We start from the raw sequence: 27,398 nt of genomic DNA on the forward strand, positions 1-27,398 counted from the left end.
GTATCCAGTTGAAATGAAACAAGTTGAGCTCAATTTCACCTAATTGAAAAATATTAGTCTCTAAAAATGGTAATCTGTTTTCCTGCTTCATCACCCCCGCAGGCTGGCACCTCTCCCTCAAAGAAGGCGTCGTGGTGTAAAGGGGTGAATGTTGGATTGACGGTCCAAGTCCTACGATTAGTATTTTGCTCTGGTCTCATCTGGGGAAAAATCACTTCCCCCTCCAATTTATACGATTGAAGAATATAACACCTGCCTTCGCCGATGTGGCCCGTGACCATGACCATCACTAAGACGATGGGAACAAGGTGCCTCAGACCCAGCTCATTTACCTCAACCCATTGGGAGGTGTCTCACTAAGATTTACTTTTATTGAAACAAATGCAACCCTTGTGTCAGCTTTGTTTCTAGTGTGCCTGAGGATGGTTTCATACGTGTCCTCCTTGACTGAGAGCAGTGGCAGTTAGTTCCGAACGTTCTATTGAGGAAGGTCTTGGGGAATAACGATAGCTCTTCCATAGCAATCATATATTTTCACTTAGAATCTAAGTTTATCTGTGGTGACTAAGAGTCAGAAGCCAGTGAAAGGAATATGGAAACAAAAGCCCCCTCCCAAGTTCTCCTCTAAAGTATCACCTCTGACTTTGAAGGGACCGACTGGGTGACCTTTCCAAGACCCTCTGGTCCTCTGGTTCTATTTCTATGGACACACAGTTACTGATGGCTTCCTAGGTACCAGGACACGGTGATTTTTTAAGACCCCTTAAGCCCTGATCCCTGAAACGTATTCCCGAGGGGAATATTAACTTACAGGCTCATCACTTCTGTGTGTACACAGCCATCTGCTCTATGGAACAAGAAGAGGTGGGGGGAAGCTCAATGTGCTGATTAGATCTAGCATTTAGCCTGTATGCTTCCCTTGCTTTTAGCTGTTTATCGATAATTGTTTTGGTTACTCGGGAACAAATCTTATAATCCTAGGCAGGCAAAGACAGATGCAGATGGCTGTGAATTATGTCCAAGAGGATCTGAATAGAGCTCATAAACATTAGCCTCTCACGACCATGTAAATCAGCACTGAATCTGGTGAGGCTGTAGCACATCCCTTGGAGAGAGGGAGAGAGCAGAGAAGGCTGAAACGAAAAGGGAGCCAGGAAGCACATGACAAAGGCCCTTTCTCTGAGGAGAGAAAGCACTTACACCATAACCAAAATCACAGCAATGACCAGTCCAGGATTAGAGAGCTGTCTCAAGATCTTCGCCATCCAGCTTGGGAAATCATGCTCCAGTGTTTCTCCAATGACTTCGAACATCCTATTTTTGCCACTGGAGGGAAAAAAAAGGGAGATGATTTTATTTAAAACATATGGGAACCATGGTTACAGAAAAAAAAGAATAAGAAAAACTAGAAATCTTTTGCAAACACTGCCTAAATACTCTTTAAGGTTAGGAATCTGATGTCTCGCTATAACTCATGGATGAGATGTGATAAATTTTATTCCAATATAAACACATAATCAAAGCCTGTAGGAGATTCACCACAGAATCAGGAGACAATTTTTAAAAGCTGTATGTCTAAGCTTTTGATTGAAATATGTTTTATAAATAGCTTATCAGTCTACCCCTCAGCCAGCTCTCCTTGTAGAAGAACATTCTCTGGGCTGAATAAACAGTGTGCTCGGTTTTTTTAATTTGCTGTGGAGATGAGCATAAGGAATAGCTTAATGGAATCAAATCCAAAAATAACCCAATACATCTTTTCCATGCAATAGCTTCTATCTCATTTTCCATCAAACCTCCTTCATGAGAACTATTAATAGGTAACCACACTGAGTGATGAGTCCTTTCTCTCTCAGTATTTCTTCTGGGCAGGTCTTAAAAAAGTGCCAACTCAGTTCCATCGCCAAGCACATAAAATGGGAAGAGAAGGAAAAATGAGCTTTAAAAGCAAAGGTCCTAAATGGGCTCGTTCTCAACCCATTAAAATGAGACCAAAACACTATAAACTAGAAAAATGAGAACAGATGTCTGTCTTAACTGAGTACATAATATTAAAATTATGAAGTAATATCCATCCTGCTTATTTTTTGTTATGCGTATTGATTTTACTATGAAAAGATGTAATTTTCAGAAAAGAGCCTAGGTGTTTTTATCACCAAGTTTTATGTATCATCAGAATAATGGTTGGTGTAACACAATATAATATCTTAGTTTCACTATTTTTTTCTCTTTAAACATTCTCAATTACTAAATGAACATGACCCACAAGGTGCAGATCAATTTCTTTCTCCTGATCTAATAATATTTTCCAATAGCCTGAGAATGACTCCAATTATCTTCTCAAGTGTGGCTGGACTACTGAGGTATAAATTTTACTTCACAAATTATAGAGCTCCACACTAATTAAAAAAGCCTAAGGTACATAAAGGAGAATGAAGTTTATAGATAAGTTAAGATGATAGCAATTTATTCCACTAAAGTTTATTATCTTCAAATATCTGTATCCCAGTCATAGGAAATACACCCGCTGTGAAAAGGTAAACGAGGAGAGAAGATAAAACAATCTACTCTCCCTTCTCCAGCTTGTCTGGCTGTGCAAATGAATGTGGTTAGAATGGGAATCGGGGATTGGAATGATACAAAATATTCCCTACCTACAAAGGTCTTCTTTGCATCCTAGTGTGTCCCAAGTACAAAGTTATTGGCAACTCTGGGGATTCTCAGATAACTTTTCCAGGTCAGGTCTCTTACCAAGAATACTAGTAGAGACTCTTAATTTTATACCAACTATAGAAGAAGCATATATAAATTCTTGGCAATACCTTTTTCTGACAGGTAAGCCAACATATGTCACTTCACAATATTCCCAGAAATCTTTTCCAGTCTGCTGTGACCATAAAGTCAAGTGAGATGCTACTGCACTTACCCTATAGTTTTCCCATGAGCATAGCTCCATCTGCCCTGCATTGGTACAGAGCACACCTGTCTTTGCAGCCAGACTGAAAGTTCCGCAGGATGAAAATCTATGCCCAAGTTAACCCCACTTCTGGCTTCGTGTTTAGTGCACAATTCATTAATTCAAGCTATTGGCGAACACTCTACTGTGTTCTGGACTCAGAAAGATGAAAACATTCCCCACCTCTGGGAGTCAGCTACAATATTAAGAAAAATCCATTTAAGGTAAATCCATTTAATAGTCTATTGGAATGATTTTTCTGGGAAATTCACCCTACCTAGCCAGGTCTTGTGAAACCAGAACAAGCTAAACTATCTCATCAAATTGCTTTGCAGAATGGATCTTCTTAGTTATTGTAGCCCCATACCTGAAAATATACCTGCATCTAGGAGCAACTAGATGGTGTCTCCATTAGCCTACTTCAAATGCATATTCGCCAACTGGCTGCCCTCCCAGGCACCAGGAAGTGCCAGACACCCTTTACTCAACAGGCTGGGCAAATCGCCTCAAACTCAGGGTCCCTAAGGATGGTAAGTCATGAGGCTCCTTCATTTTCACCTAATTTCTAAGGCTGAACAACCCTTTTAAACTTTTAAGCCCAAAGAAATTTTTTATAGTATATATTCTTTTGCCCCCAAATGAGAAAACTGGCAGGAAAAAAATAGACTATCTAAATTGGATAGAGATAACCCCTTCTCCAATGCTCTATTGAAAATATTTAAATTTTCTTGATCTCAAAATAGTGATATATATTTTGCCTAAGTTTTCCAATTAGAAAATACTTGTTCAAAATCATATATTATGCCTTAGACACAGACTGATTTTTTTGTTGTTCTTCATTACAACCACAGTAACTCATGATATAAAGAGAGGCAGAGGAATTAGAGCTCAAAAATATAAAATTGTTCGGTCACTCTAGTTGTCTAGCTCAATGATATTTTTAATGTGAGTATACCTGTATAACCACCACCCTGCTATGTGTTGATGTTGTGGGGTTTCCCTTATAGGCAGTTAAGTTACTTTGATATGCTTTCTTAAGGATCAATTTCTAATTAAAAAGTTAGCAGCACCTGAAACTTATCCTGAATATTTAGTTGTGGGGTAATTTGCAGTTAACAAATATTTATATGGCTTACCTCTTGAACTTTGTACTCTGAAATTTATCCAGGATTTATTAAGACCAATCTCTCCTGCAAGACTGCAATTTCATATTTAGTCTCCAGATGTCACTCTCTGCATTATTTATTTCAGCCCCCTGGGGTGGGGGGTGGTGAATGAATAGGACTTGTCAACATCAGCTTCCTGAATTGACAGACCTCCAGCTGGCTTAACATTTTGCCCAATCCACTGGCTTAACATTTTCTTTCTTTCTTGTCCAGTAAAGCAATAATAACTCAAACTATTTTTAGAGTGAAATGCCTCCTTTATACTTCATCAGATTGGCAACAAACCTTTTGACTTTAATTTAGTAATTTGGGTTTGACGGCATGACAGGGAAATTATATGTGGCCATTATGGCATCACGGTTGACATTCACATGGCTTTTCACATTCATATTTTCTTCACGGAAAAGAAGGAATAACTCAAATGTACACTGCCCAGTGACTCAACATGCAGATCTTTGGGGGGGACTTGTGGGAGATGTATCCCTTTATGGGATGAAGTTCAATCTTTCAGATCCTGGGAACGTTGCTGTCTTGATAAGTGTCAGAGAGCAAAAGATGTCATAGAAAACTGTAGAAGGTACATTTCCAACTTGGATGAAAGAGCCTTCTTGACTCTTTATTACTACTTGAGTGATTTATCCTTGTTATTTAGGGAGAAAGTATATGAGAAACAGCTTTAATATTTTACTGGCATGTAGCATGGATTATAAATTGTGAGACCCTCTGAATGTTATTATTTAACTAGAGGCCCAGTGCACGACATTCGTGCACTGGGGGGGAAGGGGAGCAGGGGTCCCTCAGCCCGGCCTGTGCCCTCTTGCAATCCAGGACCCCTCAGAGATGTCTGCCTGCCAGCTTAGGCCTGATCCCCCCGCCCTCTTGCAGTCTGGGGCTCTTGCAGTCCAGGACCCGTCGCTCCTTACTGCCCGCCTGCAGTGAAGGTGGGAGAGGTTCCCGCCACCACCGCTGGGCTCACCAGCCGTAAGCTTGGCATCTGGCTGAGTGGTGCTCCCCTGTGGGAGCGCACTGACCACCAGGGGGCAGGTTCTGCATTGAGCGTCTGCCCCCTTGTGGTCAGTGCATGTCACAGAGACTGATAGTTCTACTGTTCGGTCGATTTGCATATTACACTTTTATTATATAGGACTAGTGGCCCAGTGCACGAAAATCGTGCACGGGAGTTGGGGGTGGGGTTCCTCAGCCTGGCCTGCACCCTCTCCAATCTGGGATCCCTTGAAGAATGTCCTACTGCCGGTTTACAGGGATCGGGGCTAAACCGGCAGTTGTACATCCCTTTCGCAATCTGGGACTGCTGGCTCCTAATCACTCACTTGCCGGCCTGATTACCCCTAACCACTCTGACTGCTGGCCTGCTTGCCCCCAACTGCCCCCCGCCACCGGCCTGCTCGCCCCCAAATGTCCCCCCGCCAGCCTGATCACCCCCAACTGCCCCCTGTGCCAGTGTGCTCGCCCCCAACTGCCTCCCCTGCTGGCCTGCTCGCCCCCACCTTCCCTCCCCATTGGCCTGCTCACTCCAAACTGACCCCCCCCCCCCGCTGTCCTGATCACCTCCAACTGACCCCACTGACGGCCTGCTCACCCCCAACTGGCCCCCCTGCTGGTCTGCTTACCTCCAACAGCCCTGCCCCTCACCAGCCTGATCACCCACAACTGCCCTCCCCTCTTGGCCTCTAACTGCCTCTACCTTGGCCCGCCACCATGGCTTTGTCCAGAAGAACGTCCGGAAGGTCTCCCAGTCTAATTGGCATATTACCCTTTTATTAGTATAGATAATGATTCCATGTCATAAGTGGTATGTGGGTAGTCTGCTATATTTATTTACGTTATATTTTATTTTTTCAATGTGCTGGTCCACATGAGACATAGCAATAGCTTTAATTGTCTGGATGTGAAGGCCCAGCATCAGGAAAACCTTCACCTCCAGATTAGCTCTTTGCTATCTCCTTATATGGAAATAGCTCAGAATGATTGTCCATATTTTACCCGGGCAGAGCCTGGAGCAGTTAAATCATTTTCCCTTTTATGTTTCCCACATGAGAAAATAGATGGAACTTACCTAAGAATCTCCATGACACAGAATGAGCCAGAATACCCAAAGGATCTCATGCTACATACCAAAATGCCCCCTGGTGGTCAGTGTGCATATAATTAATTAATTAACATAGCCATTGTTTGAAAACAACCAAAATAACTCATACAATGACTGACCATTCCTATCCCCAAACCTGAAAGAAAACTATGCCTAAATGGAATTTCAAAGACAAGAACCTGAAGGGGCCACAGTCAAAAGATGGCGGGAGGGAGACGATCATGTATAGGACGGGCATGGTGGACAGGAAGAGGATGAGCAAGAGCATGCCCAGGTAGAAATTATTCGATCTAGAAGCTTTGAAGACTCTGGCCTCAGGGACGTTGCAACACATCACGGCCCAGCACTGGAAGTACATGGATGTGTGGAGTCGAAGGATATTGATGCCTGGGAGGCTGGGAGCAAAGAAAGAGCCCATCCTAGAAAGGAAAACAGAACTCAGGTCAATTCAGGTCTTCCCTGCAGAACAAGGCCACACAGCACCTGTTTGTTTCACATCATGCTTATTTGCCAAAGGCAGAAAATGCCACTCTCAACCACACAAGCCCTTTTTATAAATAATGCATGTCCATCTTCTATACACCTTTTACCATCTCCCCCATTATTATAGGTATTGTATACATACTTCCTTTATAGAAACAATATAGATTACTAATCATATCTACTATAATTAGTAACTTTAAATTACAACAGAGAAACTATATACGTATGACATTTATTTTCATTCTGTCTCCTACTTCTAAAATAAACTTAATTGCCCGTAATACTCAGATAAATAATTAATATAGCCAAAAAATGAACTTTTTAATAACTGACTCTTAAAAAGCACTCATTCTATTCAAATAAACTGCACCTTTGGATTAAGTACTTTTGTCATGGCTAATAAATTTTAGTTTAATGAAAGAGAAATTATTAAATTATGTAGACAAGGAAATACTAGTGCTGGGAACCTTCTGATGTTAGCCATGAATGAGAAGATGTAGTTTATTTGACTGTGTATACAAAATATAAGCATATCACATGGCCTCTTTGCAAATCAGGTGTGCCTTTCAGTGGTACTCCACTGTGCTGATCCCCAGCTTTTCTGGAACCAAGAATGGGAAAAAAATGCTTGAGGGTGTGTGTGGTATGTGTGTGTGTGTGTGTGTGTGTGTGTGTGTGTGTGTGTGCATTTCCACTGAATGGTTTTATTTGTGGCTGGCATGCTGTTTTAGAGCTCATGGGAATGATATATTTGTGTCTAATATGCTATGTTTTGTTGATATCCCATAGCAAAGCTTTATGTGTTTTGAGATGAAAATTCAACACAACTCAGTTTCGTTTATCTGTCTATATTTTTACTTTAGCTTGTCCTGGAAATCCACTGCTTTGTATATAAGATCTTAAAAAAGTATTTTAAACAAGAACCACTTAGAAAACTTCTCTAAGGTCATTCTCACTTTATGACATCATTGGTTATTGCAACAAAATAAATTTTAATTTTATTTGATGAGAAAATTCATTAGCACCTTAAAACCATATTAATAGAAATTAATGAGTCCAAAACCAAAAAGAGGTTTTAGATGTTACTTATTTTAGAAGTTTAAGCAGAGTCCTATTTTTAAAACTATCCAAACTATAATAAAGACCTGAACATTTCAGGTTAGGATTATCATTTTAATCCATTCAATGTAAATTTGGTATATTATCTGGGGATTGGAGCTGAGTTAGATGAAGAAATTAGTTTCTGCTATAATTGAACTTGTGCAACCCAACATTAACCAATTTCATTGAAAAGTGGAATTTTGTCATAATTCATATTGTCTTGCAAGGATTCCACACAACAGGTCTAAATGATATTTTAACACACTGCATTGAATTGACAAGAGACTTCGTAGGAAGTTAAACTAATGTTTTTTACTAGTAAATGGTACGAACTTTTGGTGATAATGACATGTCCAGGTAGTTCATCAGTTGTAACAAATGTACCACTCTGTGTGGATTCGATAATGGGGGAGGCTGTGCATGTGTAAGGACAAGGGGGATATAAGGACTTTGCACTTTCTATTCTCTTTTGCTGCGAATCTAAAATGTCTCTAAAGTATAAACTCCATTAATTAAAAAAGAGAGAGAGAGAATAAACTTTGGAAAATCACAGTGTATCTTGGTTACAGAATAGCAAGAAAAACCTAGAACCACAAAAGCATGAACAAGTGAGTGAGTACAGGTCTTACAAAGCACTAGATAATATTCCCAAATGCTAATATTCATAATGTAATGTGCTTTTGGATGATGCTCTAGCCCAGAGATTTTCAACCGGTGTCCCGCAAGAATTTTTAAAACATGCAATACCTGACTATTTAGTTAGGGCCTCTGACCTCTTTTCCCTTAGATTGTCAAATAAAAAAAAAAAAAACGACAACAGCCAACACAACAATAGCCATCTAGTGTGAATTAATCAAAATATACCTTATTTTTGTTAGATTGGCAAAAAAAATATAATATGTATTTTGGTGTGCTGCAGAATTTTAGCAATTAATTTATGTGTGCCATGACATGAAAAAGGTTGAAAATCACTGCTCTAGCCCTTCTAAAAGTCAGGGTTGGCTATGTGATTTTTTTTTCCTGGTCAATAAAATAATAATAAAAAAGAGGTATCTCGCCAGTCAGAGAAAGATAAATATGACGTGATCTCACTCATTTGTGGAATATAATGAACAACATAAACTGATGAACAAAAACAGATCCAGAGACAGAGAAGCATCGATCAGACCATCAAACCTCAAAGGGAAGGTAGGGGAGGGTGGGGGTAAGGGGGAGAGATCAACCAAAGGACTTGTATGCATGCATATAAGCATAACCAATGGACAGACACCATGGGGTGAGGGTATGAGCGGGGGAGGGGGGCCAATGAGGGGAGAAGAAAAAAGAGAAGAAAAGAAGAGGTGTCTCACTGCTGGGTGGAAACACTAACAGCCCTGTGTGTTTTTCGCTCTCTTCTCTCTTTACTACTCTGACCAGCCATATTCTAGGTGGGTCCTAATGCTGCCTGTGTGGGACTCCAAGAAAGGGTAACTTATAAGAGTGGAGCCCTCGATCAGCCCACATTAGACTTACAGAGTCTAATTTTTGGGTCTGTGTTTCATTGCTGATCAACCTAGTCTATCCTTGGGCACAATTTTGTACATAATTCAAGACCAATACTTGTCTAAAGTCACATATATTTGCATCTATACATATACATTCATCTTTTTTTTAATTTAAATTCTTTATTGTTTAAAAGTATTACATAAGTCTCCTTTTTCCCCCCTTGATCTCTCCCTGGCTGCTTTCACCCCCCAACACATGCCCTCACCTCCCTACTGTCTGTGTCCACTGGTTACTGTCTGTGTCACCTCCCTACTGTCTATGTCCACTTGCATGCATACAAGTCCTTTGGTTGATCTCTTACCCCCCCACACACATGCATCATTTGTCTGTATGCATATATATGTACACACTTATCATATGTATGTACATCTATAGATAAATAAATTTAAAATTTTCCAAATGAATATCACATAGGCATTTTGAACAAATGGCACAGAGCCATAACCTAGAAAAACAGGTCCTGGCACAGTGATATCAGAACCTTAATGCTCACCCTATCATTGTTCATGACTCACCACTAATCAGCTTGGCTCACTAAGTCCCTTACCCAGACTTGATCCCGTCATCTGTCAAGCAAAGATCACAGTAATACCTTAGCCTAATAAAACGCTTTTCTTCCAAGAAGATCAAAGCAGATGAAAGCTTCTTTTATTTAGCTCTTCTTATTACTCTAGTGACATGGTACATGTCAGGCAAATTATTCACGTGTGATCAACTGAGAAAATGAGGTAGTGAAAGGTGAAAGATTGGCAGGAGGGTATACAATGAGGCAATGTTGGAGCAATGACCAAACCCATCTTCTCTCTCACTGTGTGTTCTTTGCTACCTCTGCATCCTGCTACAATACAGATAACTTGTGCTTTTGTCACTTAAAAATATGATTACAAACGCCTATGTTGCCTATTTCAAAAATAATGAGGAATCTCAGAGGAAAGGGGGGTGGCGAGGGAGGAGATTAACCGAAGAACTTATATGCATATTTACATAACCTATGGACACAGACAATAGTGCTGTGAATATCTGGGGAGTGAGGCGGGAAGGGGGAAGTCAGTGGGGGGAGTTAAGGGGACATCTGTAATGCTTCCAACAATAAAGATAAATTTACAAAATAAATGTGTAATATAAAGATTTACTGATCATTTCAGTCAATTCATAACAAACTGATTTTTACCTATAAATGTTTGACTTTAATAACATCAGAGTAAGGAATGTCCACTATTTAGAAACTCCTAAAGCAGTAATTGAATGTCTCTAGTCACAAACGAAAGAAATTAGATTCAAAATCCCCGTGCTGTTTTGATGGTTTCTGTAACAAGTGGTCAAACCCAGTTATCAGATCCTAATGCCCCTTGAAATAGATTACCGTGTGTGAGTGCCCCTGTGCAGGAGAGGCTGTGAAAGGTAGGCTGCACACTCCACACCCCTCCCTCACCAACTTCCTGGGAGGTAGAAAAAGAGAATTTGTACAAAGGGTTGGCCTGAAGGTGAGTAACAGTTCTTTTGCTTCTGGAACTCTATCCTTGTCCACTCAAAAAGCACATTCACTTTCTAAAGTCCTTCTCAGACTCATCAGAAGCAAGACTTGCTCAACAGCTCAAGGATGAATACATAGAAAGCGATAGTGCAATGATACTGCAGAGATTTTGATAATGGATCTACCCATGAGAGAAGAAGGTTTTTAGATATTTAAGAATGTTAATATGAACAATAGCGATATATAGAAACAGTTATGAAATTGCAAGTGAAACGAATCAGGCAGCCATTATAACAGCTTTTCTAATAATGAAAAGGAATTTCTAGGCAAATGTGTTGTCTAAATTCTGAAAGAACAAGAAAGAGACAGACAGCACATGTCTGCACAAATGGCACACACACACACACACACCCGCCCAGGCCTGAGGGATTTATGGGACTCTGCAAGAGCCAGGGAGTTTTAAAACTGCTATAACATAGTGCTTTCTCACGTCTGCAGGAGCAATGTTGGAGTCCTCAATCAGCCACATTAGGCTTATAGACAGCAGAATCCTCTCCAGGAAAGGAAAGATCCAGGACCCACAGAAGCTGTTACCTTGACTCTCTGTTAGTCATACGTTGGACCACCTTGACTTTCCTCTGCGTGGAAAATAAAGGATGCATTTCACTCCTTCATGACTCTCTGGACACATGAGCCATAACTTGCGAATTTAACCAAGAAGTACATTTAAGATACACCTGACAATGGAGAACATAATCTTTTCTTTGCAGTGATTTATCTAATGAGGCCCAGGAATTTGACAGGCCCCATGGCAGCATGAATGGGTCTTTGGCTATGGTATTTATATTACTAAAGTAAAATAATTTTAACATTTGCAGGAGGTCCAGTCTCACAAAGGTTTAATAATTCAGGCCAGCCATGGTTGAAAGATTTGAGTAACATAAGATGCTTGTGCAAAAACTGAACTAGTCACTGGTACTTGTACCTAGGACAATGGTGTGATCAGTGGCACAATATTATATTAGACATATATCAGCAGGATAAAGAAAGTCACTTGTAACTGCTTGTGGGTTGGCGTGCTCTTAGTTGAGTGACAGATTTACAAGACACATGGTCCCCAGATGAATTGCATGCTGTGATTCAACTTTTAAACTAAAAAAATGGCTTTGACTATATCAATTCATCTTAACCTGTCAAGGTTTTCAGAGAGAATGCTTTCATTTGATAAAAGATATGACAGTCCTTTGTACATCAAAAGGAATAATTCTGATGTGCAAATGGCCCTGTGAAACAAGTTCCAAAATAACGATCATATTTTTAACTTGACCTTCCTAAAACATATGTTTTATCTCTATAAATTATTGGATTTGGTAAGATACTATTTTTAACAGTAGCTATAAGTTGTATTTTAAATGTATTCAATAGTGATGACAAGATAAAATCAGTTTCTCAGAAAGATCTCACATTAATTTATCCCATACTTAACATGTAGTAATGTGATCATTAATGTTTCATTGTTAGATCCTAGTGTCACAGGAAAGAAAATATAAAATGCTTTCCAATAATCTACCAACCAGAACACAGATGCCCATCACTTGATGAAGGAGTGCTGGGCCAAACAGGCAGAAACCTTTGAGGACCAAGACTGAAGATTTGAAAAAGAAAAAAGTAAACTATTCAGAGCCATTCATTCTACAAAGGCAGATGTTGACTTAGACACAGATTGTGATCTCCTTTGACACCGGGCTCCAGTGTTTTATGCAATATTGATCTTGGAGGCTTTTCAAAAAGTGGTAGACTACCCAACAGCTGGCCTACCAGATCATGCCTTGGTTGAAGATCAGAGCGAGGACGTTGCCACTGATGTCAAATTCGGTGTATGAAGGCTAGGAGAGACACAGACATTCATTGGATTAGTATCTCATGGGGTAAATATTGCAAGGCAAGTGGCTTATGCTTCTGCATAAGGATGGCTAAGCTCTCAACTATTTTCTTAACAATAGCGGGATGATCAATATAACGAATAATTAGCAATAAGTTAAGTAATAAAGCACTCTTTTCAGGATTGTAAAGCTCATCTTAGAATGCTGTCATTCAGTGCTGTGAAAGTGTGGTGAGGCGTGCTCTCATACACTGCTGGGGAGAGTAAATATCAGAGCAGCCTGTTAGAAAAACAATTTAAGGATACACATTTAAAGCTTTAAACACCTCACTCTTGTTGACCCTCTTAAGTCTACTTCTCAGAATGTGTCTTAACAAAGCTATCTTAAATGTTGAAAAACATAAACAAGCCGAGATGAAGCCATCTAAAAATCTGATATTGGTTCAGTAACTGAAGTTTATCTATAATATGACATATATCGCAGCTAATTACATCATTGTTGGAAGAGTGTTTACATACACAAGAGAAAACTATATTTTAACATTAAACGAAAAATACACAAAATTATACATTCATTATTTTATGAACTCTTTATGAAACTATGTATAAAGAAAAGACTTGGAAGTACTCAACAAAAATTAATAGTTATTTCATGTTGGGGATGGGTTATAGCTTTTATTTTCTTCAAGTTTTGTATGTTGTAAAATATTTTTCAATAAAAATATGTGAATTTCTTTTACAATAAAATAAATATAGAGAAATACAACAAAAGTTAAAGAAGTTATTCAACTGGCTGTGCAGTGTTTGTCTCTGGGATAATACCATCCTGCTTATGGCGGCAAGGATCAGGCAGTTCTTTGTGCAGAGGGGCCATTGATAGGAACTGAGATAGGTATCTGTCCTACGGTGGCCCATCCAAAGGCTTCCTGGTGACATATTAGGCATCCTATAAGGAAAGCTTCTACCAATGGGATAAATGCTAATGAGCAAAGGCAATAAAGTTTGCTTCTACTTAATTTTTTTAAAACTATATACTTACTGATTTCAGAGAGGAAGGGAGAGAGAGATAGAAACATTGACAATGAAAAAGAATCATTGATCAGCTGCCTCCTACATGCCCCACACTGGGGATCGAGCCCGCAACCCAGGCATGTGCCCTGACTGTGAATCAAACTGTGACCTCCTGATTCATAGGTCGATGCTCAACCACTGAGCCACGCCAGCAGGGCTGCTTCTATTTAATTTAAAATAGAGAATAGTCAGGAAGGAGACTGAGGAATTGGTAACAAGAGAAAAAGAGAACAGCAAAAAGATTGGAACTGAAAGGACCAAGAGACCATGAGCATGGCAGGTCCCTGTCACTACCCCAGATGTTGACATCTGCACATGTAACTTCAAGTCATATGTATCCTTATAATAACTCTCTCCCCAATACACACACACACACACACACACACACACCCTGAAAGTGTCTCTGTTATTCCCAAACCCAAGAACCCAAACATATAGTTGTAAGAAGGTAGATATTTGCTAAAAAATTCTTGGATGCTTTGCTAAAGAATTCTTGAATCTAGGTCAACTTCATCACATTTCCAAAGGCAGTGGTACTCTCCTAGTCAACTGAAAGATACAAGCAATGTGCCTTGGTAATAGATTCAGGGGATAAACAGAAAATGGCATAACAAGAATGATTAAATTACAAGATAAAATGATACAGAATGAAACAATATATAGGCCTCTTATACTAGGCAGAACAAAGGTGACCTGGATGATTTCAGCACAAATTCACTCAAGATATTGCTAAATTATATACAGAATGTTTGTTAATTATCTAGATCCATAACATTCATAAGATGCTAAAAAAGAGAGGCTTTGTTGACAGTTTTTGTTATAAAATCAACAATGAAAAAAACATGGCCTTCATGGAGAAAAAGAAATTGCTTCTAATCATGAGAAACACCAATTCTGAGTCTTTCTCCTTCCCCAGGAGAACTTTGCTCTGGATCATATATTCCCCTCTCCTGGAGCCCTGAGAGATCACATAACACATTTGACAAATGCTCAGCGGGGTGGCCTGTGACATCTGTGCACTTAGCGCAGCTCTGCTCTGTGTCAGTTCCAAAATCAAATCTTGGCCTCTTAGAATAGTGTCATGATTTAGCCCAATAAACCACAGACAGTGAAAAAATCCAACCTTTTAGAACTGCGTTCCCTTTATTCTCACGAGCACTCAAACCTCTTAAAGGTCATTTGAGATAAGATATTTTTGTTACCAGGTGAGTAGAAAAGCTCAAGGGACACCCAGGGTACCTGTTTGCAGCAAGGACAGCTGGAGGAATAGAAGCTCTGATGCATAAATTGACAACGAGTATAGAGCAGCCCTACCATCGCAGGTGGCTTGGTGATACAGATACCTGACAGGCATGCAGACCTGAGAGTAAGACTCTGCCCAACCATTTCCTAGCTGGGTAAACTGGGCCGGTCACTAATCTCTCCTGGCATCAGTTTCCTCATAGATAAATTTATTAAACAAATTAGATTAGGGGTTGGCACACTATGGCCCAGAAGCCATATCTGGAGGATGGGGGAAGAGGCTTAAAATCATGGCTTGGACTTTCTGATGACCAGGCCTCATCCTGAAGCTCTCCAAGTCCACAAACAATGTTCCTATCACTCAAGAAATTCCAAGAAATTTAGGAGCTCTGTGTCAGGAACCAGGGTCAAAGACCCAATATTAGAACAAAAGATGTTCCTAGCACTTTTATTGCTCATGAAACTACAAAGGTATTAGGAGTTATGCGCCAGGAGCTTGGAATGAAGACCAAAGTAAACATTTCTCATTATATCACACCTGCAGAAGCAAAAACATTATCCAGCCATTTATAGAGAGAGTTTGCTAACTTCTAAATAATTTCTAAAATCCCTTTCTAATCTAAAATATGTAATTGGTTGAACATTAGACCCAATTATTAAAGAATTGTTTTTCTGTAAATACCTTAGAAATTAATTTAATTCTGTAGACATTAAGTCAGAAACTTCCACTCTAAAGATAAAACAAATGCGAGAAGGCACCCCCTTGCGTGCACACACACACACACACACACACACACACACACACAATTAAATGCTCATTCTTTTAGAGATGGATTTTTTAAACATAGAAGTTTATATTATAGTTTAAATTTTTAAGGCAATATTTTAATAACATCAGTGTAAATCAATTTGCAATGCGTTTAATTGCCTCTAAAATCTAAAAAGCTTAAAGGTAAATGAAGTGTGGGGGATAAAAAGGTTTTCTTGAAATCTGAGCTAATGAATGTTTCAAATGGGATATGTATAATAAACTCACTAATAAGATTTTCAAGGGTCAGCAACCAAGGAGCCCATTTGGTTTTGGGCTAAGGTCCATAATAGCCAAGGGATTGGAAATTACCTTGTTTTATATTAGGATCTTTGTTTGTGATGGGCTAGTCAGTCTTCTAGACAGAGGGAAGACATATGGTGCTCATTGAACTAAAGAGCCTGGGAAAACCCATTCTCTCTGCAAGTTTAGCTATTTGGGGCAGATCATCAACCTCTGAATATTGTGAAGTGCAATTCAAGATCTCAGATAGAATTGTATTATTGCAACGACCTGCTTGACTTTCTTCACACAAACCTCATTTCCCACAGTTGGAACCACTCCTCTTAGAGCTGCAGGCTGGCCTGCCTGTGTCTTTAAGGCAATGATGCTTCTCAAGTGTGGTCCCCAGACCAGCGGGCAGCTTTACCTGGGAACTTGAGAGTAAATTCTTAGGCCCAACCCAGATCTCCTGAATCAGAAATCCTATCCTGCCTTCAGGGGATTCTAATGTACGCTCATATGTGAGAACCACTGACTGAGGACAAATCCTAGCCTCATCTGCTAGGATGACAACACCTTGAGGTTTGCACTTCAATCCTAGTTGCCTATAGACAGATACTGTCCAATATTCAAGTGGAACTTCAAATCCAGCCTGTGCTGTCCCTTTTCCCATGTTCGCATCCCTTCATGGGATACCCATGGCTTCTTACTGATTCTTTATCATGTCATCTTCCTGGATGGCTAAATAATATCTTATTCTTAGCTAGAGAACATCAGTTTGTCTTCTAATTCTATATCCAAACCTCTTCTGCTAACTTAATTCTACTGCAAGTGACCTGTCTAAGCCTGGGAACACCTTAAGTTGCAAATGCCATAGATTGGCTCATGAATTAGTCATCATGTGGCAGAGTCCTTCAAATGTCTAAGGTGAAGCATTACAGTGAAAACCAACATGATGGAAATCTAGTTGATGGCTTTGAAGTTGATCAGACATGGGTTCTAGACTTAGTTCCACCACTGATCAGCTTAATGTATAATGATGGTATATTCATATACAGAATATCACACAACCATTTAAAAACTATGTCATAAAAGAGTTAACAGGATAGGAAAATGGTCACTGTTAGGTTAAAAAAGCAGGCAACTTGTCATTAAATACATATTTTAATAAAAATGTCTTTTATCCATTTGAATAATATATAAAAATATACATTTATAATATATACACATTTTAAATATATGTTTATAAAAATCTATAATGAATCTACAGTATTTGTTTACTTACATATAAACAAATGTTAATACTATGTGATTCAAATAATCCAAATAAGCAATGCCATAGTGGTGAGATTACCTGTGATTTTTATTTTCATATTTAACTCATAGTGGATTTTACAGATGTTCTATTCTCTGCCTGCACTGCCCATGTTTTCCAGCTGCTGGGCCCTGTCTTATACCTTGTCCCTCACTGAGAATGCTTCCTTCCATCTCAAGCCTTTGAAATTCTGATCATCCTTTAAGACTTGGCTCAAATGCCTCCTCCTCTGTCATGTCTGCATTTCTGTTGACCTCTCCCCTTCACCTCTGGAAGTCCAATCACAGTAGATTTCTCCCATGGCATTTGCATTTTCTGCTAGGTACTGACAATGGAAGCTTCAAGATTAAAGAGTAGTAAGGAATGTAAGAAACTGGTGAATGAATAAAACTGAAGAGGGCAGTGGTTTTTCAGCTCCTGCCAATTTCTCTGGAGTGGGAATATGAGTCTAAAGTTTCCAGGCCTTCCACTACATTAGGAAAGCAATAAATCCATATTTTAAAAATGTAAATCTTCCAGATCTAAAATGTTAGCGCATTAAAAACAAACAAATCACTCTGCGGACCAAAGGACAAAAACCAGCTATAAGGTGAATCTAGCTTGCAGGCCCAAGCGTGCAACCTCTCCTAAGACTTACATCTTTTCTATCTCTGTATCCTTTTGTCGCCCAGCACCAGAGTTTGCTCATAATGTTTCGCACCTAGTAGGCATTCAATTTGTGTAAGTTGTTCACTTGGTGCACCAATGATAATTGGATCCATATCAGAGATCCACCATCCAACTTCAATGCTTTAAAACTCGTTTTAATGCTGAACTTCTCTCTGAAGCGCTTTCCAAAGGTAACATGGAAGAAAATTCTTTCTCTATGACCCAAGACAGAAACTTGTTGTTGTTGTTTTTTTCTGTACTTTGTACTAATTCAAGAGCACTGTCAGCACTCAATGAATAATAAATCAATCATTTAATTACAGTGTTTATGCATCCAGGTCATGTTGCATTGACTTCATATTTAAAGCAAAATTTTCTAGCACTTAAGAAGAAAGGGCTAAAAAGCAAGCATAAGCTAAGCAATAGTCTAACACACACAAAAAAGGGCAAGTTTTATGTCTGCATCAGAAGAGCTGAATCAGGCAAGGAAGACGGAAATGAAACCAAGCCAGCTGAATACCTCATAGCAGGGAACGGGAAAGCAATGCAACAGCATCCTGGATCTATAGCATTACCTCACTATCGTTCACCAAAGAGCATTACCTAACTGCTTTTGGCTCGTCTGAGAGCCACTTTCAGTGAGGATGATAGAGATGACCTAAGAGAAGGTACGATTTCAAAGTCAGATAGCCAGGCAGAGGAGCTAGCCCAGAGTCTTAAAGACAGTTCTGAATGTAGAACTTGTCCTGAGACTTGGTGCATGAGACAGGAGGGAGATCAGCAGTAAAGGATATCACTTCACTGGTGAGAAAAGAAACATCGTGGGCTCAAAAACATTAAGCCAGAGCTGACTCCATGCCTGGAAGCAAGCAGAAATCTGCCAATAGATGCATGGTGTTGCCTTGATGGTGCTAGAATGAGGAGGCTCAACATTGAACCAGCCAGTCAACTCCTAATGCTTGCCATGTGACAGGCATACTAGTAGTTCTAAGCATAGAAGTCAAGGCCTCTGTGTCATAGAGCTTTCATTCTAACAGAGATGCATAATAAGCACTTTTAAAAAGGGAAATGTCAAGTAGGTATACGTCACATGAAGAAAATAAAACAGTGTGCTGAGAGTGTCTGGTAGGCTACATTAGAATGGGCGGCCAGAGAAGAGCTCTAAAGAGATGACATAATCTGAATCTTTAATGACAAAAAGGAATGAGCCATGCCAAATTCTGGGAATGTGCATCCCTGGAGGGAGGAATAGCTAGTGACAGTGAAAGGGCCATCTTGTATCGGAGCATCAGAAAGAATCCCAACATTTGTGGACTTTACAATGAAAGAGCAAAAGTAGTAAGAGGTGAGCTCAGAGAAAAAGAAAAGAAACAGATCATATAAGGAATTAAAGGGCCTGGACAGGGGTTGGGAATTCCTTCTAAATAAGCTACTGGAGGATTTTAAGCCAATGAGTACAACCAACCCCCAGGTCATGTTTCTCAAGATGACTGTTTCATTTGCGAAAGAGGGACGGTGGGCCGCTGGAGTATGTTAGAACACAGAGTCGTGATATGTGCTTGCTGCCGCCTTCGAACTTAGTGTGGTGACCCAGGGTTGAACGTAGACAGTGAGCTGGTGATGAAGACAAAGAAACCTGACTTCCATGCTGTTGTCATGGGAAAGAAAGTCAGGTTGCTGGAATTCAGCTCCACCACTTGCCAGCGCCCTGTCAGCACCCTCGGCTTTCCTCGAAACCTCCTCAAAAGCCCCCTGCTTGTCTCTGCTGAGCTCTTCTTAGATTGTGAGCTTTATGAAGTAAGCACTATAGTTAATAAATCTTTCTATTTCCCAATGTACTGCACAGGGACTAGCCATGATACGTGTCTAGGAGTTTATTTAGTAGCATTTGAGGCATTAATAGAATAAGAGGTGGATACTACCTATCCTGCCCTGTTTCTGGAAATGCTACAAGTTTCATGGGGAGGGAGCTAACTCTGGGTCCAACACTTACTGAGCTCACCATCCATTGCTTCAGCCATCCTGTGCTAATTTATGAGAATATGTGAGCCATGATATTCATGTCTGACCCGCTCTGAATTAAAACCATACTCATTGGACTCCATTTATACTAGTTCTCCCCTTATCCACAGTTTTGCTTTCCACAGTTTCAGATATCCATGGTCAACTGTTGTTCAAAAATACTAAGTGGAAAATTCCAGAAATGAACAATTCGTATGTTTTAAGTCGCCCGCTATTCTACATAGTGTGATGAAATCTTGCACCCCCCTGCTCCCTTCTGCTTGGGATGTGAGTCATCAATTCATCTGTATTCATATGCAGATGCTCCCCACCTGTTAGTCAGTAGCTATCTCGGTTATCACATCAATTGTCCTGGTATTGCAGTGCTTGTGTTCAAATAACATTTTACTTAATAATGGCCCCAAAACACAAGAGTAGTGATGCTGGCAAGTAAGATATGCCAAAAGGAAGCCATAAAGTGCTTCCTTTAAGTAAAAAGGCATGTCTATATAGAGAAAAATAATGTATATAGGTTTGACACTATCTGTGGTTTCAGGCATCCACTGGGGGTTTTGGAATGTATTCTCTGCAGATAAGGGGGAACTACTGTATTGACATCTAAAAAGTAGATCACGCCCTGGCTGGTTTGGCTCAGTTGATAGAGTGTCAGCCTGCGGACTGAAGGGTCCCAGGTTCAATTCCGGTCAAGGGCACATGCCCGGGTTACAGGCTCGATCCCCAGTAGGAGTCGTGCAGGAGGTAGCTGATCAATGATCCTCTCTCATCATTGATATTTCTATCTCTCTCTACCTTTCCCTTCCTCTCTGAAATCAATAAATAAAAATATATTTAAAAAATAAAATAAATAATAAAAAGTATATCCCACCCTCTAAATTCTGAGATGTTGTCTTCTTGCATAGTGTGTGCAAACAATGAGCCGCAAAAGAATAATCTGATAAAAGAAACATGAGTATCATACTTACATATCCATATTCTAAATCCCAGCACCAGCAGTAATTGCAAAATCTTACAAAACATGCCCGGAGAAAGTCGCCAATAAGGATTGTGACATAAGTGGTCAAAACATCAGAAACAGTCAGCCGCACAAATTCCTGTGGAGATATTATCTGCATTACAATTTGCATTTTTGTCTTTAAATGGTCCTAGTGTTGACAGTGAATTTGTCATGTTTCTAAACAGTATGAGCATGGAAACTGCAATTAATGGTAAAGAAACTAGTCAGGCATGTCTAGCAAATGAAGAATGCTTCACCCTTATTTTATTGGTTTAAAAATAATTATTTTCTGTTCCAAAATCACTGCATTAAAAGTCTTATTACTGAGAAACTTTTATAAGCACCATACAATCCCCCAAAATAGGAAAATATTGGCCATGTGGAAGTTTAAATTTTAATATGGCAAACAGCAATATTTATAAAGTTTAAAGACAAACTTGGAAAAAGCACATGCAGCATAGATGATAGAAGATTTGTTTTTCTAACACATGAAAACTTTTACAAATCAGTATGACAATAGATGGGTGATTCAATTAGGAAAAGAATTGGCAAATGTTGCAAACAAGAAATCCTCAGGAGAAAATACACAGTCAATTAAAACATTGGAAAATACTTAAACCCCAGAGTAATATAAATTAAAATGAGTTGCTTTATTAGAACACCAATAGGTAGTAAACAACTCACTTTGTTTGAAAACAAGCCTTCCGTTATGTGCAACTGTAAAAGGGGTGTAAAAGGAGAACTTCCCTCAGTGGATGGATGTGAGGCATGCATGAGATAATGTGTATGAAATTCACAGCCAGCACATGGTAAGCATTCAATAAATCTTAGCTGTATTTTATTAGTTTAAGCAATAAAAAATTAGGCCACACTTACGGAAGAACTATTGACTCTGCTCTTTTTTAATCCATTAATTGTCATGCACTTCTGTTTGTGATATTACCTGTCCCACCATTGTTTCCCAGCAGGGTCCTCGAGGTACATCTGCAGGGTGCACAAAAAACGGTGCCCCAGTGCTGTTTCCAGTGAGTGTTGCATTGTAGGCCTTGATCATGTTGGCTTCCCACAGGGTAATATTGACCCTTACTAGCTTTTCCTCTTCAATCTAGAAAGCAAAGCAATAGCAACAAAAGTGAACATAACACAGATATCAAATGCACGTCTGGCAGTCTTGAGACTGAGAATGTAACAACGTGCTGATGAAAAACCAGACACACGATTTACCTTGTTGTTGATCTCATCCAACAAGGCGAGAATAAATACATACAAGTTGCCCAAAAGAAGAGCAAAAATGCGTATCAGTAGCCATTTTAGAGCAATGAGGGGATGGTAGTCTTCCAATTCAGCAAACAAGTCAAACAATGTTGGACAGAACATCCCCAGGAGGGACATGACCATATTCATCTACAAGGAGACACAAGGGATAAATTAGGTTAATAGTATTTAGAAATTATTATTGCTTTCCTCCATACTTTTACAAAATTCCAGCTAGATACCTTTGATTTTTTTATTAGACTAAGAAGATTATCTGGTGCATTTTTAAAATTTAATCTTAATAAAACATCAAAGTCAATATCAACTTACATTCTTAAGATTTGGATGTATATGAGCTTTTGTATGTGCCAGTAATAAGAGTGTTTCCTGGTATAATGAGGGATGCAATTTACATCACTCACTACCCAAAGAACCCGTATTGTTCTGCATGGTAACTGATTCTGATATGGTGTTGCACTACACAACATATTTCCAAAGGCAATGGAAAATGATCTGCTTGAAGAATGAGATCCAAATTGGAAATAATAACTTAAAAATCATCAGCATATGAGTTAGTTTAATTAGTTAGAATGAATGACTTCCTTGAGATGGGCTCAGGACTAAACATTGAATTTAGGGACATGCAAACTGTTAGGAGCAAAAGAAAAAGTGCTTTATCAAAGAAAACAGAGGACATTCAGAGAAACCAATGAAGAACACATAGTATGATGTTATTGAAGCCACTGAAGCCAAGGCAAGACAGTTTCAAAAATGACTGGTTCATGATGCCAAAGGCAAGAGAATGGTAAGAGAGAGAAGGATGGGGTGGGGAGAGAGAGAGAAATAGGGCAAGTAGGAAATGTGTGTTTCTTCTCTCCTAACTGACTGGCACCCTTATGATTATATTATTTGGCTAAATTAAGTCAAAGGAAAAAAATCCAGAGCAGGTACTACTTTTATGGTGGAAGAAAAGCCTTCCTAAACTAAAAAAAAAAAAAATGTATTAAAAAAAAGGATTTCTGGTAACTTTTCAGTTAACTTTAGCAACTGTCTTTCCTAGATACCTGGCTCAAACTGCCACCATTAAAAATTTATTTCCTATTTCCCCCTGTGGATTCCATATTTTGATTAGAAGTACTAGACTATATTTAGAAAATAATTGTCAATACGTTTTGTCCATTTTTATTAAGAACATTATATATGCATGACCAGCAGGAGCTAAAAATCAGCATAACATAAAATCAGCATGATATCATTTCAGCCTAAAGTAAAAACTTGGCAGATCTTGTACAATCTTATATAAGGTAAATTTAATTCTGTTTTATCAAATTTATAGTTATGCATAACTTCCCATTATTACCTGTGTTGGCTCCTAGGACTCAGGGATCTCCTAAAATGGGTGTTAAACAGGTTCTTACAAAGAGTGACCCTTTTAATGATTGATAATCAATACCCATCCTTTACTGTGGTTCATTTATACAAAAATATGGTCAATATGAACCATAGACTAAAGTGGCATGGTAACTGTGCCTATAAATATTATCACAACTATAAGAAAGAATTTTGACAGCAAACTTAGTAAAGGCTTTGAAGTTTATTTAAGTAAATGAAATATCTCCACCAAACTGTTTCACATGTTTCCATGAAATGTCTGTGTTATTATAGTCTCTTAAATGAATGGCCTTCCATCTACAATGTTACCATGGCTAAATATAGAATGCTTTTGTTTGGAAGTTTTTGTTGTAAGTAATACCATTTACTGTCCAAAAATGTTTAAGGAGATTCTATACTATGAAGACTTAATCTTTTTGGTCTATAAAGCTCTGCAGAAATTTCAGTGTGGGAAGTCTATGCTTTGCACAGATTAAATCTACCCAAACTTTGAAAATGCCCAAGTTCTAAATGGTGCCACATTGCATGCTGGAACATTGTATTAAAGAGAATAGGCCTTAGCAACAACATATGGTCAATGATTTCCTGATTTTAAATATCAACCTCTGACCTCCCTTCTCTGACCTGCTAAATGGGCAGATATGCTGGGGGGAAAAAAAATCACAGTTATATTTAATTCCTGCAAAGAACTAACCTTCCTAATTTGAATTGCATTCAGAGGGGGAGAAAAGAAGGCTAGGAGGAGAAAAGGGAGATAGGGAGTTAGGCTGATAGTGAAAAACAGAGAGAATCCAGACTTGCCCAAAGTCGGGGAGGCAATCTGAATGTGTCCATGAGTTAAACACAGGAACCAAGGCTCTATCATCGCTGCTTCAGAGAATTCAGGCAACAAACGGATCTTTCAATGACAGATGCAGGATCTACAGAGAAATCAGTATAAGTTCATGAAAAGAGTGTGTCGCTTGAAACCAAGAATCCTAGGTTTTAACTCACTTTTCTCCATAGTTCTGTGACCATGAACACATCACCTAATCTCCTGAGAGTCCTCATTTCCTTGTAAACTGTACTGGTTGGAATATATGTGTGCTGACATCTCTCCCAACTATAACGTTCCAGAATGTCCCAAAATGAAAGACAGCCAGTAGACAGCTTTGCAAATAAGGCTGGGATAGAGTGGAAAATGTGGGACAGGGTTGGCTAACTCGCAGGGCAGATAGAGGAAAGAGGTAGAGAGTGGTCTTATTTAATGTTCTGCCATAGAAGCATAACCCACAAAATCTCAAGTGTCAGGTTCTAAGCACATAAAAAGCATGCAGAGACGAACTTCGTTTTTTTCCCACCACCCAAGGGTGTCGGGATCTTGCTGTGCAAATTCCTGGGATCTCTTCACAGCCCAAAAGATGAGGTATCCACTCGCGGCAAGTGTTAGAAACACGAAGAAGTTAGCGAGAAACCTCAGGAATCTGATCAAGTGGACGTTTTCTTCTACTTGGGCCGCTCTTTCTTCAATTATAGCTTCCTGTAGCCAGGAAAAAGAGAAATATCTGAGCTACACAAGTACCGTGAACTCAGGAATTAATTTTGCTAACATCAGAATGTAAAATATGAAAATTAACTAAATCTGGGATTTCACAAACCAATGAATATTGCCAGTAAGTGAGAACAAGTGAGAGAAAGGAGGAATTCTTACAAACCATCTCTAACCAATCTAATAGGATAGTCTTCATTCTAAATTCTCTTCCAGTATAGTTTTCTAAAAGCTACAAAATAATACTTCAAAGTCATCTTAAATATTGAGTTGTTCTGTTATATAAAATATCTGATTCTGATTACTAATGGTCCCCTTGTTTTAAGCCAATGGCATTATTTTAATACCAAACTTAGAGAAGAGATGATGGAATTGTGGGTCACCAGATATTTTCCAGTCATAATCAGAATCCTGCCCAAGTCCCAGTAGGCAGAAATGATGAGTTAATCTTTCGTTTAATTGTCAAGATACTTTGTTAGCTGGAACATATGGGATTGCTCCCATTTTACTCTGACAAATACAAAGAAAAACCCTCGGCGGTTTGGCTCAGTGGATAGAGCGACAGCCGGTGGACTGAAGAGTCCCAGGTTCTGTTCCTGTCAAGGGCATATGCCTGGGTTTAGGACTCGGTCCCCAGTAGGGGGCATGTGGGAAGCAGCCAATCAATGAGTTTCTCTCATCATTGATGTTTCTATCTCTCTCCCTCTCCCTTCCTCTCTGAAATCAATAAAAAATATATATATTAGAAACACAAAGAAAAGACTCTGGAAGGTGGCCATCTTTACCTTAAAGTTCATTGTGATAGAATTGAATTTGTTGTCTGCTGTTTCCGGATTGCCAATCAGGTAGTCCCAGCTACAGAACACCTTCCAGCTGAAGTTGAAGGTGTTGTCATCACCACCCCCATCATCACCAATATTTTGGGTCATTCTATAAAAACAGGAAGTTTAATCCAGCAACCAGAATACAAAAAAAGGCGGAGAGTACAGGGAATGTTAAAACATCCTAAGTATAGGTTAATTGGAGATGCAATAGCTAAAAGACATATTTTCAAACACTTTTTTTTTTAATAACCAGAAAATAGAAGTTTATTTTTAAGTTTTTAAACTGTGCATTTTTCAGGCTTTCAAGATTAAAAGACTTGATGGTTTTAAAAATTAAACAGGTTATATAAAAACACATATTTTTATTTGTTTTCCTAAACTGTTTTCTTAGCCGCATACTCTTGGCTCTTAACATTTTGTGGGATAAGGCTCTCTTTAGAAATCTGAAGAAAACCATTGGGTCCCTCCCAGGAAAAGAAAACATGGGTAGGCTCTGACGCTGTTCTACACAACTTCAATGGTTCCCAGACCCCCTGAAGCCTCGAGATGGACGAAGCCAGGTCAGGTCAGGAAATAACTGCATATATTTCAATTCACCCTAGAACGTCCTCCAAAAGAGTGATTGCACCAAATGCATGGCATTTCTCCATTACTCTGCAACTCTTGATCAAAAATTGAGATAGTAGTTATACATATTCTACTCGGTGATTTAAAAAATAATTTTTTGGATTAGAGAGTTTAAATGCATTTACTTGCACATTTATTTCAGTAGTTAGAGAACTGTTTTCTACTTATTCCACTTCCTTTTTTCCCTAATCACTAAAAATAGCAAAACTGAAATTTCATATGATACATATTATTAAACGATCCTATAAGACTTTGGTTTTTTAAACATGATAGTGATTATGGAACCCAAAAAGAAAGAAGCAATATGACATCATAGGTTGACAGGCATCTCTAAGGTCATCTAAATTCCCCCAATGTCCCCACACCTTATGAAAGTTTATCTATTTTAAATGGGCTAATGTGTTATGAAAAAATAACCAAATATAATTTGGTTCAAATAGGTCGTACAGTCAAATGCCTGTGGGTAGGTCATTAGGTATCTCTAATATTATTTTATCATCTGTAAAATAATTAAACCACTACCTACTTTGTCATGTTTAAGGGTTAATAAATAAGGATATTCTCTCTTTTCCTAATTTAAAAATATTTATATGCATGTATTGAAGCTGGTTTATGGTGTATATAGGTTTTTGAAGCTGGTTTATGGTGTATATAGGTTTTTAATATATAGAGGATAGATAGTCTATGTGGACAAAATTTTTCACACCATTTGAGGCTTGTATAAGTACATTATT

At 38.9% G+C, this 27,398-nt stretch overlaps 1 protein-coding gene across 1 annotated transcript in view; it reads right to left on the reverse strand.

Moving 5' to 3' along the window:
* Positions 1–27,398, reverse strand: part of TMC1 (transmembrane channel like 1) — a 308,867-nt gene that overhangs the window by 6,507 nt on the left and 274,962 nt on the right. The window contains exons 14-21 of the mRNA XM_079791452.1: positions 25,999–26,143; positions 25,010–25,204; positions 22,264–22,443; positions 21,983–22,144; positions 21,008–21,136; positions 12,654–12,721; positions 6,412–6,651; positions 1,201–1,326 (exon numbers count right to left, since the gene is read on the reverse strand). Coding sequence (XP_079647578.1) covers positions 1,201–1,326; positions 6,412–6,651; positions 12,654–12,721; positions 21,008–21,136; positions 21,983–22,144; positions 22,264–22,443; positions 25,010–25,204; positions 25,999–26,143 — 1,245 coding nt within the window. The remainder of the gene's footprint in view (positions 1–1,200; positions 1,327–6,411; positions 6,652–12,653; positions 12,722–21,007; positions 21,137–21,982; positions 22,145–22,263; positions 22,444–25,009; positions 25,205–25,998; positions 26,144–27,398) is intronic.

This window comes from Cnephaeus nilssonii, assembly GCF_951640355.1.
Source record: "Cnephaeus nilssonii genome assembly, chromosome: 14".
Taxonomy (NCBI): Eukaryota; Metazoa; Chordata; class Mammalia; order Chiroptera; family Vespertilionidae; genus Cnephaeus; species Cnephaeus nilssonii.